At 41.9% G+C, this 19,659-nt stretch overlaps 2 protein-coding genes across 6 annotated transcripts in view; both read right to left on the minus strand.

Annotated features, from left to right (window-relative positions):
* The window catches only part of RUFY2 (RUN and FYVE domain containing 2), a 62,251-nt gene extending 53,171 nt beyond the window's left edge, over positions 1 to 9,080 (minus strand). For 4 of the 5 annotated variants that reach the window (XR_013485155.1, XM_078150746.1, XM_078150745.1 and 1 more), the window contains exons 1-2: positions 8,873 to 9,076; positions 1,825 to 1,998 (exon numbers count right to left, since the gene is read on the minus strand). Coding sequence is in view for 4 of the 5 variants with exons in the window: in XM_078150746.1 (XP_078006872.1) it covers positions 1,825 to 1,998; positions 8,873 to 8,876 (178 nt within the window). In the remaining variant the exon portion in view is untranslated. Of the gene's footprint in view, positions 1 to 1,824; positions 1,999 to 8,872 lie in introns of all 5 variants that reach the window. The other variant, XM_078150748.1, reaches the window with a different exon arrangement.
* Positions 9,081 to 9,677: 597 nt separating this feature from the next.
* DNA2 (DNA replication helicase/nuclease 2) overlaps positions 9,678 to 19,659 on the minus strand; it is a 45,345-nt gene continuing 35,363 nt past the window's right edge. Inside the window, 6 exon segments of the mRNA XM_020975187.2 lie at positions 9,678 to 10,814; positions 12,209 to 12,355; positions 12,830 to 13,012; positions 16,394 to 16,483; positions 18,559 to 18,675; positions 18,677 to 18,764. Of these exon segments, the coding sequence (XP_020830846.1) occupies positions 10,758 to 10,814; positions 12,209 to 12,355; positions 12,830 to 13,012; positions 16,394 to 16,483; positions 18,559 to 18,675; positions 18,677 to 18,764 (682 nt within the window). The 3' untranslated portion in view covers positions 9,678 to 10,757.

A 19,659-nucleotide genomic window follows, 5' to 3' on the forward strand; every position in this document is an offset into this window, starting at 1 on the left:
TTTGTAATAAAACCCAGCTGAGGTATCTTGACATCATGAGATGTGTAACTATTCTAATTATGATCACAAGGCTATCTATCATGTTGGCAACAGTCCAGAAAGGAGTTCTCCACATCTGCTAATAACATCAGGTCATCTCCATCCTGACAAAGAGCATACTTAGGTACTTGCTCAATATGGCCCACGATGACAACATGAATTTATACTATATTTATATGAGTTACAAGAGTTTTTTAAACATTAAAATAGCAAGTGCAAGTCAGGAAAGCATGGTTGTAAAGCTGTCATCTATTAGCATGATGACAAAATCAATAAAGAATGAGATCAAATGAGAAAATGTATGTAAAACACTTTGTAAACCTTTAAGTGCCTTCAGCATCTCAGCTATTACTCAACACCTCTCACTAGCGAGGTAGGAGACTGTGGGGTAGAGCACCGTGTGGAGCCTGCAGCCTCAAGGCCACAGGTTTCCCAACCATGGGCAGAATATTCCATGTGCTATCAGACAGTCATGTTGGCTGTTTTAATTTGTTACGAGGTAGAGTTCAATGGGAGCAGTGGACACACACATAAGGAAATGACTACAGAATAATAATGGCTAACATTTACATAACGCTTTAATTAAGGTCTGCAAAGTGCTTCACATAATACTAATTTGATCTTCACAAGAATACTATGGAATAAATGTGAATATTATCACCATTTTACAACTGAGGAAACTGAGACGGCCAGGGGTTAAATAACTTGCCCAGAGTCACACAATTAGCATTTGTCTTTGGCTGGATTTAAACTCAAGTCTTCCTGACTCCATGTAGGTACTTTTTCCAGTATACCAACAAGCTGCTTTAAACAAAAGGCATCTCTATTATATATTTTTCTGAAACATAACCAAAAAATTTCAACAATAATGACAGTGACAAACAAAACTTGCATTTTATAGAAAATAAAGATTTTGTTCTAGCCTTAAAGTCTATAAGATTATACACTTAGAACTAGAAAAAATCTTAGAAATGATCTAGTCCAAGCCTCTTTTTACAGCAGAGGAAACTGAGGCCCAAGACTACACAGGTAGTAAGCAGCAGAGCCAAGGTTCAAAATCAAGTCTCTGACTCCACATCTGGTATTTATCCTATGATGCCCACTCTACAGATTATAACCAAAAAGTCTTCTTTCCTAACAAGTTAATAAGATACTTTTAAAGTCATAATGAGTTCCTAAAGCCAGGCCTAATTGAAAATTCACTATTCTGTAATTAAACAAAAGAAATTTATTTTGGTCTCAAAGAATAATATTAATTACTACTATGATTTCAGCAAAACTCTAGTTTAAAAAGAAAATAAAAATCACAATTCCAAAAAAGTCCTTATAAGACTGCCAGGTATGAATTCTTTGCGTAAGAGGTAATTTTCTCTGACTAATTACTGGTGGGGAGGTCAGAAAAATATACCTTTTGAAAGCACATCTTTTTAATATTTCTGCCAACAATCCAAATTAATTACTCAGGGGTTTGGAAGAAATTAAGAGGAATAAATAAAATGAAGAATAAACATTCCAAATAAGAATGGGTGGAGTGTTATCAACTTGAAGAGATGACAAATGATAACAAAAAGCAACAGTCAATGAGCTGATAGTTCTGCTGGATTTTAATTTCTTTTCCCACATTATTTCCAACTAAGTCAAGACATCAAATGTATAACTGAGGATGATTTAATTTTGAACCTTTTCTGAGACTTATATAAATAATTCACAAAATTACTTTTTTTGTGAATAAAATTCACACTGCTGTCTGGGGAAAACCCAGGTTAGTAAGACGTGTCTGTTCACCTTTCAGTCCGTGCTTCAGGCAATGCTCCATGACTACAAAGAACTGCTGCAAAGGAGGGTAGTCGGAGTCCAAGGTGCGGCCAAAGCTCAGAGCCGACTCTATCAGCCCTTTGATACTCAGTTTAGCCATGTTCAGCAAGTTGGCTCTCTCCACAGCTGTGGGGTCCTTTACAGCTAAAAACAAAAGGGAAACCAAGAATGCATTTTAATGAATAATAACAAAATATCACACTGAAAAAAATTTCATTGTCTTCAGTGGGAAACCTTGATTTTATCTGCAGAGGGTTACCTGTGGGGAATACCCATCACATTTCACTCAGACTGACTCAGGAACATCTGGAAAAAAGGTCAAAATGGCCACTCCCAACTTAGACCCAGCCGGTACTACTCTCATCACAGCCAGCTTATATGTATACGAGGCTATGAAAATACACCTATGTCCATTCACCAACTGTGAGTAAAAATGTTGATTTCATCTGTTATGACTAACAAAGGGAAATGAAAGTAGCACCGCTGGACATGGGCAAGCACAACAGACTGAGATCTGTACTGGCAGAGGGAAGAAGCACACTGACTGATCCACTGGACGAGGGAGGGGCTAGCCACAGCGACAGGACCTGGGCCTTCACTGTTTAGGGAGCTTCAGAGTGGCCACGTCTTCCTCCAATGGAAGCTGGTCCCTTCGTGTCAGTTTAAAGACTTGGGGAGCTGCCTCGGGCCCTGCATGGCTGGGCGCCTTGCTCCAAGTCACATGGCCCACCTGTATCAACAGTGGTCTCTAACCCTGCCCTTCCTGGCTCGGAGGCCAGTTCTCTAGCCATTATACAAGGTGCTCTAGAGTGGCAAATTGCATGGGGGAAAAAAAACAAGTTTTATTCTTTAGTTACTACCTTTAGGAGAGAATGAAGTAAAAGAATAATTTTTGAATTGGTAGTTATAAGAAATACTAGAGAGGTAGCAGAGGTAGGTCTTCCAGGCAGGAAGACTGGGGTCTAGGGTTCAGGTTCTAGCTGATACACAACAGCTGGGAGATTCTGAACCTCTCAGGGCTCCAGGCCACTGTCTGATATAAATAACTTTAAAAGACTCCAGAACTCTGATCAATCCATGCAGTGACTGATCAAATGCAATTCTAGAGGACAGAGAATGAACCAGAGAAGTGCAGACCAAGGCATTATTTTTGGATATAGTCAGTGTGGAAATGTTTTGCTCGACTCTGCATATTTGTTTCAAGGGTTATGTTTTCCTTATTTTTTTTTTCCAACAGGGAAAGGGGAAGAATAGGAGGGAGAGAAAAGAAACATTTGTTAATTGAAAAAATAAAAATTTTTTAAAAATTCTCTAAGGTTATAAGTTATAGGCTTAATTGCTGATAGCTCTAGACTCAGAACCCCGACTCCCAGATATATTCAAGTCCTTTATGTAAATACTCACTACTCTTCAAGCAACTTAAGAGAGCAGGATTCTAAGGACAAAAGCTGATCATCTGTACCTGTGACAAAATTAGAACGTACAGACAAATTAAGGAGCCAGTTTTAAAAAACCATGTGAGTCTGAGCTACGAAGGGTTTTTAAAATCATCTAATCGGCCCACCTGATTTTACAGGGGAGGAAACTAAGGTCCAGAGAATTGAAATGACTTGCCCCAAGTCATTAATGATGGTTAATAAAAGGACCAGAATTCAAGCCAATACTTTCATTACATTGTGCAACATTTTAGCAGCTATGAAAGCCCATAATTTTAACTTCTCCTTCCTTCATGATTTCCAATAACTCATTTACCACAGCATCTCTTAATGCTACTGAATCTATTAAATATGCAGTCCAAACAGCCTTTTTCCTTAATTTGTTGCTCATTTGTTCAGTTGTGTCCTATTCTTCATGAATCTGTGGACCAAAGCACACCGATGTTCATGGGTACATTTGGCAAACAGAGGTTAAGTGACTTGTCTAGGGTCACACAGCCAGTAAGTGTCTGAGGTCCAATCTGAACTCAGATCTTCCTGACTTCAAGCCCAGGGCTCCATCCACTGAACCATCTAGCTGCCTCCTTTTCCTTAAGGTGGGGTGGAGCGGAGGGAGGGAGAGTACAATTACCTGAAAGTATGTACATAAGGGGCAGCTAGGTGGCGCAGTAGATAGAGCACCAGCCCGGAAGTCAGGAGGACCTGAGATCAAATCCGGCCTCAGCCTAAACACTTGACACTTCCTAGCTGTGTCACTTAACCCCAACTGCCTCCCCCCAAAAAAAACTATGTACATAAGCACTGCATTTTATGATACTTTATTTTTGCAGCCTACAAAAGGTTTATAAAAAGATGGTTTTTCATCTTATAGCTTCTATTCAGTCTATATAGTTCATGCCATGTTTAATTTTTAAGAGGAAAAGTAGATTTAAATAAAATTTAATTTATAATATTTTTCATTCTTGTCTTTCACTCGTCCCTTTCTTAGCCAAACTTCTGGAGAAAGCTGCCTGCACAAAATACCTCCACTATCTCTCTTCTCGCTCCTTCCCAATTTGGATTCCGATATCAGCATCAACTGAAACTGCTCTCTCTCCAGTTACCTATAACCCTAGTCTTTTCTCAGTCCTCGTCCTTCTCCATCTCTCTGCAGCATCTGACGCTGTTCACCAGTCTCTCCTAGATCCTCTCCTCTGGGTTTTCATGACAATGCTCTCTTGCTTTTCCTACCTAAGAGCACTCTTTTCAGTCTCCTTTGCTAAATGATCATTTGTATCGTGCCCCCTAACTGTGGCCATAAATTAAGGCTGTCCTGAGTCCCTTTCATTTCTTCTTCTAAACTTTCTCACTGAATACAGGGTATTTCAAATTAGATGTCCTGTAGGTGTCCCAAACTCAATATATTTGAAAGTGAATTCTCCTTTCTCTCTCAATCTGTCCCTCTTCTGAAATTCCCTATTACTACTGAAAATACCACTATCTTCTAACTCACTCTAGATAAACACTCAGTTGCCAAATCTTGTTATTTCTATCCACAGTGGTTCAGACCCTCACTGCACCTTGCCTGAACTGTTATAATAGCTTAGTGATTGGTCTCTTTGCCCCAACTCTCTCCCCACATCAAACCATTTTCCACACTGCTGCCAAAATGATTTTCCTAAAGCACAGGCTGAACCACGTCACCCTTCTATTCAGATAACGCCAGCGGTTCCTTATTACCCCTATGATCAACTATAAACACTTCCGTGTTAGCATTTAAAGCCTTTTCATAGCCTGTCCTCGACCTAGCTTTCCATTCTTCTTACGCGTTACTCCCTTTCAAAGATCCAGTCAAATTGCCTGCTGTTTGTGATCACTATAAAACTTTTATTTCTGAAGTTATAGTCACGTTGATAGGACTCCAATAGGGAGCCATGCAGGCTAAGTGGTCCTAATGTCCATAAAAGCATACAGGCAAAGACAGTTTGTACTTTTCCACTGTTCTGACCCATGTTAAGTGCTAGGTGGATAACACCACCAGCTTTTGATTGGATGAAACTCTTGATCTGCTTGCAGGGGGCTTCTGCTGCCTTAGAAAGCTAACTTAAAATTTTAAATACCAGGCTTGAGTAAGACTGGTATCGATCAAGAAGTGCCCCCTAGAAGTTTCCTACTGCATCTGGGTCTGATAAGGAGTGCTCCCTCCTAAATCTGACATGGATGACCTGTTCTCAACCAAGCTCATTCTTAGGGCAGATAAATTCACCTCCTAAACTCTGACTTTGAGTGTATTTCCTCCCTAATACACAGGCCTTCCCCAATGGGGACAAACTTCCGTCTGTTAATGTTGCCATACAGTGTTATGTGTAGATATGCTTTTGTTTGCTTGCTTGCTTTGCGGCATAGGAAGCTCTTGTCTGTATCAGATTCCCAAGTACCAATTTCCTGAAATTCCTGAACCCAGGTCTTTGCTTTAACTGAAGCCGAGAGGAAATAAAGGACTGTTCTTCATAAATGATTAACTGTTGCCATACCTTTGCAATAACTGTGCCCTGTGACTCCTTTCCTTCCAGGTTTGGCTCAGGCCACCTACTAGATGAAGCCTTTCCTGTTCCCCACAGGTGCTAGTGCTTTCCCCCCCAAATCACAATGTATTTAGTGCGTATATATCCGCAGATATTCACATTGTCTTCAACGTGCTTCACTGTAAGAGACTTGAGGGCCGGATTTTTGTCTTGTATCCTTCTGCTCAGCATGGTGTATGACACATCCCAGACACCTGACACTGGTTGACTGATTTCTTTTCAACTATATTTAACTTTCAACAATATTTAAGATCTTCTTCTTAAAAACTTGCAAGTCCTTGCCTAGACTTTGTGTCAATTTTCACAACTATTACATAAAGACTGGCAATATATATTGCAAAGTAAACAGAAAAAAAAAACAGAAAGAAAAGTGAATGATTTTGTCAAAAGTAATTTAATTTGTAGAATTGGTAGGAATTCTTGGGTTGCCCAGTTTTCAGCCTAGCATTCCAATAAACAGAGTCCAGGGTTCAAAAACACCCACTATTCAGTACAGTCATTTATGTTATCTTTCTTGCTTAGAAGAACGCTTCCAAACCTGCACTAACTTTGGGCACTGATAGCTAGAAATGAGATTGGCTATCAAACTGGTAAAAGGAAAAAAAAAGATATTTACCCATAACATTTTTAAATTGCTTATAATAATAACTCATGCAATTTCTCAAAATTTCCTGGAGAACAAAAGTACACTGTAGCATATTCCCAACAATGATTTGCACAGAGGAAGTGGTAATAAAAGATAGCATCCAAAAAATGTATGTTTGAGAAAAGGAAGTGGGTTGGGCATGATAACAAATAGACTGTCTACATGCTCCAATGGTACCCAAAGAATGTTTTTAAAACACCTCTGGCGTAAGCTGGTTGGATCCTGTATGGAGAATTTATTGGAGGACAAAGGCAAGAACCACAGAAGATGGTATGGGTAGATTAAGACCAGCACCAGAAAAAGGAATCCCCAGATCAATGATTAATGGCTACAATCTTGGAAATGTTTTTGCAGTAAATGACTAGGCATTTAAGATAATTATAGGTTGCAAAACCCAGAACGTGACTACTTTAGTGTCCATCACACCACTAACATGGGGTAAGGCAACCAGGACAAAGGAGTAGTTTTTGTTCAATCACTTAACCAACAGTGAAAGATTTCTTTTCTTTTTTTTTTTGTATTCTGGGATTTAAAGTTGGCAGAGACCTCATATACCTCTTGATTCTAAGATGAGGAAATGGAGAAGCATTTCAAATCACAGCTGGAGCTATGATCCTATCCAAGACAGGATCAGAGAATGCATATACTCCAAGGTGCTGTTCCTCTCTCAAACGAAGGGCTTGTTCTAACAGATGATCTCTGCAAAGTACTTCCTGGCTGACACGCTGGCATTCCACTATGAGTTTTTGACCTCAGATCTGCCACTGGACAGGTTGCACTTTTGTGACGTTACGGAAAGAGCTGAAGAGTTCTGTGAGAGGGCCTAGGTACCTATCAGACATCTTAAACACAACACATCCAAAGAACTTACTACCTTCCTCCCACAAACCTTCCCTGCTTCTGACATTCTCTCTTTCTGTTGGGGGTACCACCTTCCTTCCAGTCACAGAAGTTTTCAGCTTCAATGTCATCCTAGGCAACTCCTTGCTCTGACTCACCCCACATAGCCACTCAGTTGCTAAATACTGTTGTTTCTACTACATCTTTCCAATTTATCCCCTCTGCTTCACTCACATAGCCGTCACCTCACTTAGGGCCTTGCTGCTACTCATCTGGACTGTTTTCACATCCTGGGCAGACTCTTTATTCTAGTTCTCTCCTTCCTCCAATCCAACCTCTGCACAGCTCCTATGGGGATTTTCCTAAAGGTAACCCTGATCATGTCACCCCCCCAACCCCCAATAAATTCCAGTTTGCTATTACCTCTAAGATCAAGTATAAATTCCTCTGCTATGCATTTATACCTTACTCAATCTGATACCAATCTACCTTTTCAATATTGTATGCCACTTCCTTTCTTTTATACTATAGCCCAGCCATACTAGCCTTCTTATTACTGTTCCTTCTGCATGAAGCATTTCTTTCCCCAGCTTCTAGTGCCTTCTCCTTAAATTATCCCGGATATATTGTATGTGTGTGTGCACGTATGTATATATTAATATTCATTGTCAATCTCTCCAAACTCCCACAAAAGAGCTGGGAACTGGCTTTTGTCTGTTTTCTCAAGTGCACAGTACAGTTTCTGGCACACACAGTAGGTGCTTAATGGAGGGACCCCAGAGAACATCCGGTCTAATCCCTCACTTTAGAGATAGGTAACAGACGCCCACCAGAAGTTAAATAACTTCACTACGGGCCACACAAGGGCAGCCAAGAATCGAACCAATCTTTCCTCGAAGACCCGACTCTACCTACCGCCCTGGGTAGGTTTTCCTCGGCACCCCCCCCCCGCGTTTGAAGCATCATGCTTACACACACGCAGGCATGCACATGGACATGCCATGACACGTATGTGCGGGCATGCACCGTGCACTTGCTGCCTCCTCCGCCCCGTGACAGCCCCCAGGGGTCCGGGGCAGTCCCTTTGTCTACACGGCCCAGCCCTCAGCCCAGTGCCCGGCACACGGTGGGCGCTTCGGGCTGGCGAGCCTGCCGGACCTCTGGAAGCTGGGCGGGACCGTCCGTGCCCCGGCCCGGGGCCCCCCCTGCCGCCCCCGGCCTGGGGAGGGTCCAGCCAGGGCTCCCGGGCCCTCTCCGGGCCTCAGTTTCCTCTTCTGTCCAAGGAGTGGGCGGGTCATCAAAGTCTCTTGCAGTTCCAGAACCAGGACCCTACGGAGCTGTCATCTCACCCCGCCCGGCCCCGCGGCCCTGGCTGACCCAGGCCCCGCTCCCCCTCTCCCCCCCCGGGGCGGCTGGGGTTTGTGTGTGGGTGGGGGGGGTGTGGTGGCGGCCCCTGCGTTGCCATGACGACCTGGCCTGGGGGCTCGGCTTCCCCTTTTCTGTCGTACCCCAAGGCCCCGGCCCCTCCTTACCCATGGCGGCAGCGGCGGCGGCGGCGGCGGCAGCTCTGCTTCGGGCTCTGGGAACCGCTGGTCTCGCTTCCAGGCCCACAACCACGGCCGCCGCCGCCACAGCGTCCCCGGGCGGGCGTGACGCGCGCGGGCCACAGCGCCCCCGTGCGGCCGGAGGAGCGCAGCGAGCCCGGGCCGGGCCACGGAGCTAGGAGGCAGACGCGGCGTGGGGGAAGTGCGAGGCGGCGGCCGGCTGACACTGGAGGTGACAGGAGTGAGAGCGCCGGGGGAGGTGCCAAGCGCCAGGGAGGCGGAGCGACGCCGGGGGTGGGGGTGAGGAGACGCATCCCGCCGTGCCCAGCACGACGCAAGGGGGCAGGGCAAACGAAGACGCAGACGGAAAAAAACAGACTGAGTCTAGACGAGGAGACTGGGCAACAGAACCCAGACACGATGCGGGCGGAGCCACGCCCAGAGGGGCTAAAGAGGCGGGGCGAGGGAGCGCAGGTTGAGCTCCGATTGAGCCTGGGGCGTGATTGGCGTCTCAAGCTCCCGGCTTGGCCCCTCCCCCCGCTCCCTGGGTCCCCCGCCTCCCGCCCAGCTCAGTGCTACGTCAGACCTGCGGGGAGGGGGGAGGGTATTGCAGCCCCAGCCCCTGCCTGGAGGGAGGCCGGCGGCTAAGGGCCAGCCTGGGATAGGCTCGTGGGCGGAGAAGAGGGCGGGCAGCCCGGCCCCGGGAGCGAGCGACGGCCTCTCTCCTTCCCCTCCTCCCTCCCCCCTCCCCTCCCTTCTTCTGGAATGGGAAAGGCAGCACTAAGGCCAGAGGTGGAAAACTAGAATTTATTTGGCACATTCTGACAAAACCTGAGGTAGAGGCACCTGTTAAAAATGCCGTACAAGTAAACGTGCACTGAAAGACGTTCAAATGTAAGGTAAACCACATGGATCAAACAAATAACAAAACACGAAACAGCTCGGATTTTCACCACATTTTTACACAAAGGGCACGGTACCACATTTACCTAAATAAGGCTAGAAATATGTAAACATGAACAGAATAAAACATGTAGACACCTTTTCTACTTGTCCAAACAATAAGTTTAACTTTAAAACTAAGGGTAAATCTGATATTCTGTTCCCTGTTAAAATTCATTAAAACAACTTTAAATTCAGGAATGTGTCTTAACATGTTCAAACTTAAAACAAGAGCAAAATGTCTGGGATTGGCACTGTGATACCAACCCCCCCCCAAAAAATATATAAAGTAAATTAAAATTAAATTAAATTAGCACCCTGGAAAGACTGCTGTCCTTTATCAAAAGGATTAGTATTAGAGACTTATGAAAAGAACCAAAAACATGGTCTTACTGCCACAGGAATATCAATTATGAATAAACCTAATTCCTTAGATGGTCTTTTTAAAAATCCAATTTTTTTCTCATAGATAACCAGGCATTAAATCCACAAGGCTAATGCAGGTCCTAAAATTCTTAACTTTCCAGAAGTGCCTCTATTTTCAAAGCAAAGGGGTGGTGGTAATCAAGCCTCCTTTTCTAATGCCATATTTTTAAAAAATTCACTTAAACTACAAAGTCTTCATACTTCATAGTTCTAGGGCTCACAACAAGAATTCTGTACCAAGTTAAATCTTTTATAAGTTGAGAACAAAATTAGAAAGAAGATCCTGGAGAGGCATTTAATATCATTTGAGCCAAATCTCATTTAGCGTATTATTTAGTTTGGATTCTTAGGGAGATGTAGAAAGGCTAACATTTCATCCAATTTAGAAAATCCACATAAAATTATTAACCATAGGCACCTGGCTATTTAAATATTAGAATGCAGAGTGTAAAAGAGGTACTCAAGTCTTGAAAAAGCAGATGAAATGGTGTTTTCACCTTCGAAGTCACTGCGCATTATATTGACAAATACTTTCATGTGCTCCCAAAGGAAGATCAAAAACGTAAAGCTGTTAAGGAAAATACAATCCATACAATATGTCCCCAAAGACAGCGTGTGACTGGACACATAAGGACGTTATACTTTAACTTTTTATGGTACAAGTCCATTTATAATACTGCTAAAACAACTGTAAGGATTTTTATGACCTATGTTATAAAAAGGTATGGCTTTGCCAAAGAGCTTTATTCTTCTTTTAAAAAGGTCATCTCCTGCCATAAAAACCATCACTTAGCCTGCATCATCCTCTGGTTGACAGAATGCCAGGCCCCAGAGTGAACAAGGCTGTGGTTTGTAGCATGAATAGGAAAGGAGGGGAGGAACAACCTGGCTAGGTAAGAAATTATATCCCTTTCTCCCCATCTCTCACCTTATCAACCATGACTTAGGGGCAGCTAGGTGGTGCCATGCATTGGGCCTGCAGTCAGAAAGTCCCGAGTTCAAACCCAGTCCCAGACATTTACTAGCTGTAAGAAACTGAGAGTCACTTAAGTTTCTGTTTGCCTCAATCTCTTCATCTGTAAAGTGGGGTTAACAGCACCTACCTCCCAGGGCTGCTGTGAGGATCAAATGAGGTCATGTTTGTAAAGTGCTTAGCACAGGCTCTGGCACATAGTAAGTACTCCAGGTTAGCTATTATTATTAATCATTCCTGCCCTCCACCTTTAGTATTCGTTCTTCCCCTTTCTTTTATTTATCCACTTCTCTCAATCCACTAACCACAGAACAGGATAGGTGCAATGCCCAGGAGCTCAGAGAGGTGACGCCTTGCTTTGTGGCTCAGCAACCCTGGGTAAATGACAACCCCCAAGCCTTAAGTTTCTCACCAATATAACAAAGACAATAATCCTTGCACCATATTCTCACAGTAGTCGTTAGGATCTGATAAGCTCATAAATGAGAAGCCTGATGCTCAGGAAGCAGTGCAGGGCAGTGAAAAGCAACCTGGCCTGGGAGGGAGTGGGGCTGTTGGGTCTGGGCTCTCATACTGTCTGGGGGACCATGGACAAATCAGCCCCTTCCGTCTCCCTGAACCTCAGTGCCCTCACCTGCTAAGTGGGAAAACCACTTTTCCTAAGTACATCATGGAGTCTCTACGAGGAAGGCATCTTCTTAAATCTTTGAGCACAGGACAAACAGGAGCTGTCATGAGAAGCACCAGGACATAATGGCTAGTCACCCTTGGAATCAGGAGGACTGGAAGTGAAAAGATGTATTACTGTGTCATCCGGAGCAAGTCACTTGAACCCATTAGCTTTGTTTTCTTCACTGGTAAAACAGGTTGTGGCAAGGTGGGGAATTTATAAACTGAAATATTACATCATGCCCATGTCAAGAAAATCATATCATTTAAAGTGAAGGCTCTCTCGTGAGCAACCAGACGCAAAAAAAGGATATCTTGTTCTCTGACTTTAGATAACGGAGCAGCTTCTCCACAGGAGGATAGCGGCTCAGCGACGGCACACAGCCCAGCAACACCAGCTTGTGTTTGGCTCTTGTGATGGCAACATTAAGGCGCCTCCAATCCTTTAAAAGCTCACCAAGCTATAACAACAAAGACGATTACAAATTTTGTCTTAGGTTTTCAGAATTCAGTTAAATTTAGAGTCTGAAGAACAATGAACACAGTATGAATTTCAGAAAGAGACACAATTGGCCCATACTGCAAATATGACAATTACATAGGAGAAATGATGCTCTGGGTATAATTTTCAAATATGGGCAGTGCCAAATAAAATAAAAAATTAAATCAAGGAATAATGGACCCAACTAATTTACTAGTTGTAAAATAATGTTAACAATTTAAGAAAATGCCTCTCATGTACATATCAGAACAAACAAAATTCACTCACAAGGGGCAGCTAGGTGGTGCAGCGGATAGAGCACCAGCCCTGAAGTCAGGAGGACCTGAGTTCAAATCTGACCTCAGACCAAACACTTGGCACTTACTAGCTGTGTGACCCTGGGCAAGTCACTTAACCCCAATTGCCTAAAAACTTAAAAAAAAAATTCACTCACAGTTCCATCTTTATTACTTCTAACAAAAGATACTAGAATGATGCTTTTATCCCTTCCTTGATATTTGTCCACAGTATTAACTTCTACTCTACTGACGGAGGAATGAGTCAGCAAAGCAGTGATGGTTTTTAGCTGCTGTCTGTATGGAGCAATGACGCCAATATCGGAGGGATTACAACCTGCCTAAAAGGAAAAGAACATACAATAACCTGAAAATCACGACTCTTCCTCAATAATTTGATTACAACGTCCACAAATTTGAAGACTTTAAAGGAATAAATGACCCTGTTTTTTTCAAGAAGTGAGCACCACAATGATCCTTGCTTCCCATTTGTTCCAAAGACAGACCACTATTTCCCAGGATAAGACACAAGTCTCATAAGCAAGTCATTCTTTAATCCATGGCAAAATCATAAATTCATTTTTTAAACTTTTTTACTAAATACATTTTAAACTGATGTCTATTATTTCTATATCAGAGATTTCTAAATATCCCTCTCAACCCTCCATGACAAGTGCTCCTTTAGAAAGAGAAAACTTAAACAAAACCAACCACAGCGACAGTTTCATAGCAGATGTGATATTTTGTGCCCACAGCTTCTCGCCTCCATGCCTCTCCAGGGGCAGACACATTTCTCTATAGAAAGGGGAAGGAGATGTTTGATGCTGTCTTCTCCAAGACCACCGTTGGTCATGACAATCACTCTACTTTGGGCTTCGTTTTAGCATTCTTTTGTTTTTCCTATATTGTTATGGTCATTATATCTCTAGCATATTTTATTGAAAGGATGATCTGTGACCACTTAGAAAGGGAAGCAACGGTCATTCTGAGCCTGAATGGGTTCTTAACAAGTTACACCACAGTAACCACATCTTTATTTTGAAAGGGTTACTAGCTTGATAAATCAGGAGAACACTAAAGAAATAGTAGACTGAAATTTCCGCAAAACGTGCATGTGACTGATTTAGATATAAAGGCTGATACTATAAGCAAACTGGAAGAGCAAGGAATAGTTTACCTGTCAGATTTATGGAGAACAGAAGAATTTATGGCCAAATAGGAGACAGAGAACATTACGAAATGCAAAACAGATAATTTTGATTACATTAAATTGAAAAGTTTTTGCAGAGACAAAGCCAATGCAACCAAGATTAGAAGGAAAGTAGTAAACTGGGAAAGAATTTTTACAACCAGTCTCTCTGATAAGGGACTCATTTCTAAAAGATATAGAGAATTAAGACAAATTTATAAGACTACAAGCCATTCCCCAATTGATAAATGGTCAAAGGATATGAACAGACAGTTCTCAGATGAAGAAATTAAAGCCATCTATAGTCATATGAAAAAATGCTCTAAATCGTTATTGATTAGAGAAATGCAAATCAAAACAACTCTGAGGTACCACATCACGCCTATCCGATTGGCCAACATGACAAAACAGGAAAATGATAAATGTTGGAGAAGATGTGGGAAAATGGACACTAATGCACTGTTGGTGGAGTTGTGAAATGATCCAACCGTTTTGTAGAGCAATTTGGAACTATGCCCAAAGGACTATAAAAATGTACATACCCTTTGATCCAGCAATAGCCCTTCTAGGCCTGTATCCCAAAGAGATCATACAAATGGGAAAAGGACCCACATGTACAAAAATATTTATAGCAACTCTTTTTTGTGGTGGCAAAGAACTGGAAATTGAGAGGATGCCCATCCATTGGGGAATGGCCAAACAAGTTGTGGTATATGAATGTAATGGAATACTACTGTGCTATAAGAAATGCTGAGCAGGCTGACTTCAGAAAAACCTGGAAAGACCTGTATGGACTGATGCTGAGTGAAGTGAGCACAACCAGAAGGACACTGTACACAGTAAGAGCCACATCGTATGATGACTAACGTTGATAGACTTCGCCTTTCTCAGCAATGCAGGCATCTAAGACAGATTTATCTCCAAAGGTCTCAGGATGGAAAACGCTATCCACATCCAGAGAAAGAACTACGGAGTTTGAATGCAGATCGAAGCATATACTATTTGCTATATTTTTCTTCTGTTGTGTTTTTTTTCCTCTTTCTGGGGGTTCCTCCTATTGGTTCTAATTCTTCCTTACAACATGACTAATGTGAAAATAGGTTTAATAGGAATGTGTATGTAGAGCCTATATCAGACTGTAGGCCATCTGGGGGAGGGAAGCAAAGGAAAATTTAAAACTCAAAAGCTTATGGAAGTGATTGTTGATAAATCAAAATAAATTAATACAAACAACAGCAAAAAAGGCATGCACGTGACAAAAGCTCTCCCTGTGAATCGGATGAAAAGACGTGAGCTGAATGACAGTACATAGTTAGGCGCATTCGGAGCTAATTAAACAACTGAATCCAAAGAGTGGAGACGAAAGAACGAACATCCTAGGTCAAGGGTGGGGAACCCGTGGCCTCGAGGGCACGTGTGGTCTTCTAGGTCCTCAAGTGCAGCTCTTTGACTAAATCCAAACTTCAAGACATCTCTAGGGGAGCACACAGGAGTGAGTTTTTTGGTCCTGTTCTACTCAACAATTTCAATCAACTACTTTGATGAAGGCGAAAATGGCATACATCCCCAAATTGGTCCATATCACCAAATAAACAAATAGTGCTCTTGCAAAGCCTCATTAAAAAGACACTTTATTGGGGCAGCCAGGTGGCGCAGTGGATAGAGCACCCGCCCTGGAGTCAGGAAGATCTGAGTTCACATCTGGTCTCAGACACATAACACTCGCTAATAACTGTGTTACTCTGGGCAAGTCACTTCACCCCAACTGCCTTGCCAAAAAAAAAGAGACACTTTATTTTCTTAACATGAAGACTCTGGGAAAATTCCAGGTCTATAGTAAGCAGAGTCAGGAGAGTTTGGTTTGAATCCAAGCTCTGCTTTAATTACTCTGATGACATTAAGCAAGTACTTTATCCTCTCTGGTTCACATTCTTTCTGTAGATAAAACGAGGAGCTTTGATTAGAACAGAGATTAACCTTTGCTATGTCCTTGATCGCTCTGGCAGTCCACTGAACCCTATGGACCCTTTTCAGAATAATGTTTTTAAATGCATAAAATAAAATACCCAGGAAACCAATTATATTGAAATACGAAAATATTTTAAATATTTTATAATAGTAAATATAATAATATTCTATAACATTAAACACAATATTAATATATTATAATCAATACATTATATATTTATATTTATATACTAATTATAATAATGGTATATAAGATTAAATAATATCTAAAAATTAATATAAAATTTTAAGAAAATTTATTTCAAAAAGTTCATTGACTCCAGAGTTAGGTACCCTTAGCCAAGATGAGAGCTAAAGTTTCTCCCAGCTCCAAAATGCTGTGATTCTGTGAAATTTCCAACCAGTACCGACCATACCTGGCACTGGCAATGTAACTTAACCTTATTTTTTAACCATAGATGGCTATGCTTGATGGAAATGATACATATTTTAGATGAATTTTGTTAAAACAAAACCTGCCATAACAATATTTTAACCTCAGCAAGCAAAGTACATTTCAAAATACCTTTATAAAAACTGAGGCCAGGAAAACTATTAACTTGGCTTCTGTTATGTTACTCACACCGCCCTTTTCAGCCTGCTCTGGTGCTGGAACCTAAGAAAGAAAAGCAAACAACCAAAAACGTGTAAAAACCTGAGGAGTGGATTCAACAACCTGCTATAAAATCACCTACAGAGACGCCAATGCACTGTGGGCTACTGCCCAGGGACTTATTCCCCAGATCTGCCCCACAATTCTTTGGCAGCTATGCCATGCTCATCAGGAAAACTGAGTTTTTTTGTTTTGTTTTGTTTTGTTTAGGCAGTTGGGGTTAAGTGACTTGCCCAGGGTCACAAAGCTATTAAGTGTCAAGTGTCTGGTCTGAGGCCGAATTAGGAAAACTGAGTTTTCAAGGTACCTTGACACCAGCTATCGGTACTCCAGGCACTGGAAAGGTACATCCCTCAATGTGAATTAATACTTTGGCATTCTGGTTTATAAATAAGCCTGTTATCAATTTTATTAAATTGAAAAAAATTACTCAGAGTCTGGCATCCTTTTAGTGACTATTAAGATAAGTTGGAAGAACTGGGGATAATTAGGCTAGAAAAGAGAGGACTCAGGGTGGACATAATAAGCCATCTTTAGGTAATAACAATAATTATAATGATAATAGCTAACATTTATGTAGCACTTACTATATGCCAGGCACTGTGCTAAGCACTTACAAATAACTCATTTGATCCTCACAACAATCCTAGGAGGTAGGTACTGTTATTATCCCCATTTTACAGATGAGGAAACTGAGGCTAACAGAGATTAAGTGACTTACCCAGGGTCACACAGCTAGTAAGTATATGAGGCTAGATTTGAACTTAACCTTCCTTACCCAAAGCCCAGTATTCTGTCCATCGTGGCACCTACCTGCCCATACTACCCGGACATGTGACAACCTCTGAAATGGAAGAATATAGAGTAGATTTGTTCTGCTTGGCCCCAGAGGGAGGAATCAGAAGTAACGGTGGGAAAGGTACAGAGAAGCAGACTTTGTAGACATACAGAAAAGCTTGCTAACAGGGGATGACAAGCAGTGTGGTGAATGGAAAGGGCACTGGGTTTGAAGTTAAAAGATCTAGATTCAAATCCCAGCTCTGCTACATGCTTCCTGTGTGACCTTAAGCCAGTCACTTTCCTCTCTGGGTCTCAGTTTCCATCTTTAAAATGAGAGGCTAGGACAAGATGATTTTTGAGGCTCTTTCCAGCTCTAAATCTCTGCTCCTCTAGCAAGAGCTTTCCCCAAAGTGGAACAAGGCTAGCCTAGGAGGTAGCAGGTTCCTTCTGCCAAGTTTGATGACCACTTGGCAGGTATATTGTGTAAGAAATTCTGATTCAAGCACAGGTTGGACTATAGGGTTTCTGAGGTCTGTCCTTCCAATTCTGAGATTCTATGGAATCAAAATCCTGAAAACTAAAGCTGAAAACCAAAAAACAACAGACCTTGACAAATTCACAAAATTGCATGCTCCATGAGATCCTGCAGGCAACTTAGCTAGCCCTACTCATCAAAATCCTAACAGATGATTTCTTATTTAGTACAATTACTTTACAGCTAAACAAACAGAAATAATGGTTATCTAGACTGAGACCTGAACTTGTCCAAGGTCAATGTAGTCAGGATGCTCGCCATTCCTAACATGGCATAATCCTTCTAAAGAGCATAATAGGTTACTAATTTCCAGAGCTATATAAAAGCTCTCTATAAAGGCAATTTCAAAATGACTTTGAAAGAGATTAAAGAGGGGCAGCTAGATGGTGCAGTGGATAGAACACTGGCCCTGGAGTCAGGAGGACCTGAGTTCAAAATCTGACCTCAGACATATAACACTCACTAGCTGTGTGACTCTGGGCAAGTCATTTAACCCCAAATGTCTCTCTCTCTCACTCTCTCTCTCTCTCTCTCTCTCTCTCTCTCTCACACACACACACACACACACACACACACACACACAGAGATTAAAGAAGAAATGAACAAACAGAGGCGTGATTTCCCAGCACACAATTAGGTTGAACAAAGATAGCACAAATGTTGACATTTCCCAAATTAATTTATAGAGATTTAAATAACATAACATAACATAACATGTCTGGAGAGATACAATTTATTAAAAAGGTGTCACAATGATATTTACCTTTTCTGTGTTAAGAAAACAGACAGGATTCTTTGGTTCAAATGCCCCCCTCAGCCAAGAAGTTTCAGAATAATCTCTGTAAGCCTGGAGGTCCAGCATCACATCTGTCAGGTGGGGGTAGGCTGACTGTGGCATTGGCTACTTTGTCTGATCCACACTCCAGTTTTCCTTCATACACTAGCTTATTACTTAAGGACATAACTGTGCTAAAAGGATTAGAAACAACATTATTAATTTTGGTAAATAAAATTTCATGGAAAAAATCAAGTGTAACTAACATTGTGAGCATTCATTAATTCAGTAAACACATTGAGGACCTATCTTTCAAGAGCACATTTCTAGGAATTAGGGGAGATTCAAAGTTAAAATGAGATGCAGTCACTGTCCTCATGAAGCTTTAAAGTATATAGTAGGAGGATAAGACAGCAGGGCCCCAAACTAGCATATGCAGTGTTGTATGATGAGCAGATTAGAAAAAGAGCAGATCTCAGGTCTGTGATGTCATTATCCACCTGGGCAGCAGGGAAGACTTCCTGAGAAGGCGGCAGCAGAACTGGGCTTTTAAACAGGACCAAAAATTCAGTAGGTGAAAAGGGAGAGGAAGGCCATTCCATAGCCCAAGCCAAGTCACGGAGAAGAGAGAAAACCGAGTCTTAAAGAGTAGGCCAGGTTAGCCAGAACAGAGAAGATGTCGAGGCTAGGTGTGGACTCAAGTGAAACCAGAAAGCAAGAGACAGAGTGAGAAAGTGACGATGGGCAAGCGACAAGAGGTCAAGAACAAGTTTAGTGTGAAGGAGAACGTCAGAGATGTAGAGATGTAGGAAGTTATTGTTGGAAAATTTAATCTTAAAGTCTCAGATACTGGAGATGATGTAATTCTTAAAAACAGCCAAATCTGAGGTGTGGCCATTACATTGTGCAGAGAAAGCGGGTGGGTTGAAGAAGGCAACATGAATGCTAATGTCCCCAACTATTGTGATAGAAGGACTGTGATTAAGGCCCTAAAGTCAGTGACAAAAATGGGTGAGCAACCTGGAAGGTAAGAACAATAAGGATATGGAGACAGATGATGGTATAAAAAAGATTGAATGTATTCCCCAA

The sequence above is a fragment of the Phascolarctos cinereus genome, unplaced genomic scaffold (genome assembly GCF_003287225.1).
Source record: "Phascolarctos cinereus isolate Bilbo 61053 unplaced genomic scaffold, phaCin_HiC Scaffold_3;HRSCAF=262, whole genome shotgun sequence".
Classification (NCBI taxonomy): domain Eukaryota; kingdom Metazoa; phylum Chordata; class Mammalia; order Diprotodontia; family Phascolarctidae; genus Phascolarctos; species Phascolarctos cinereus.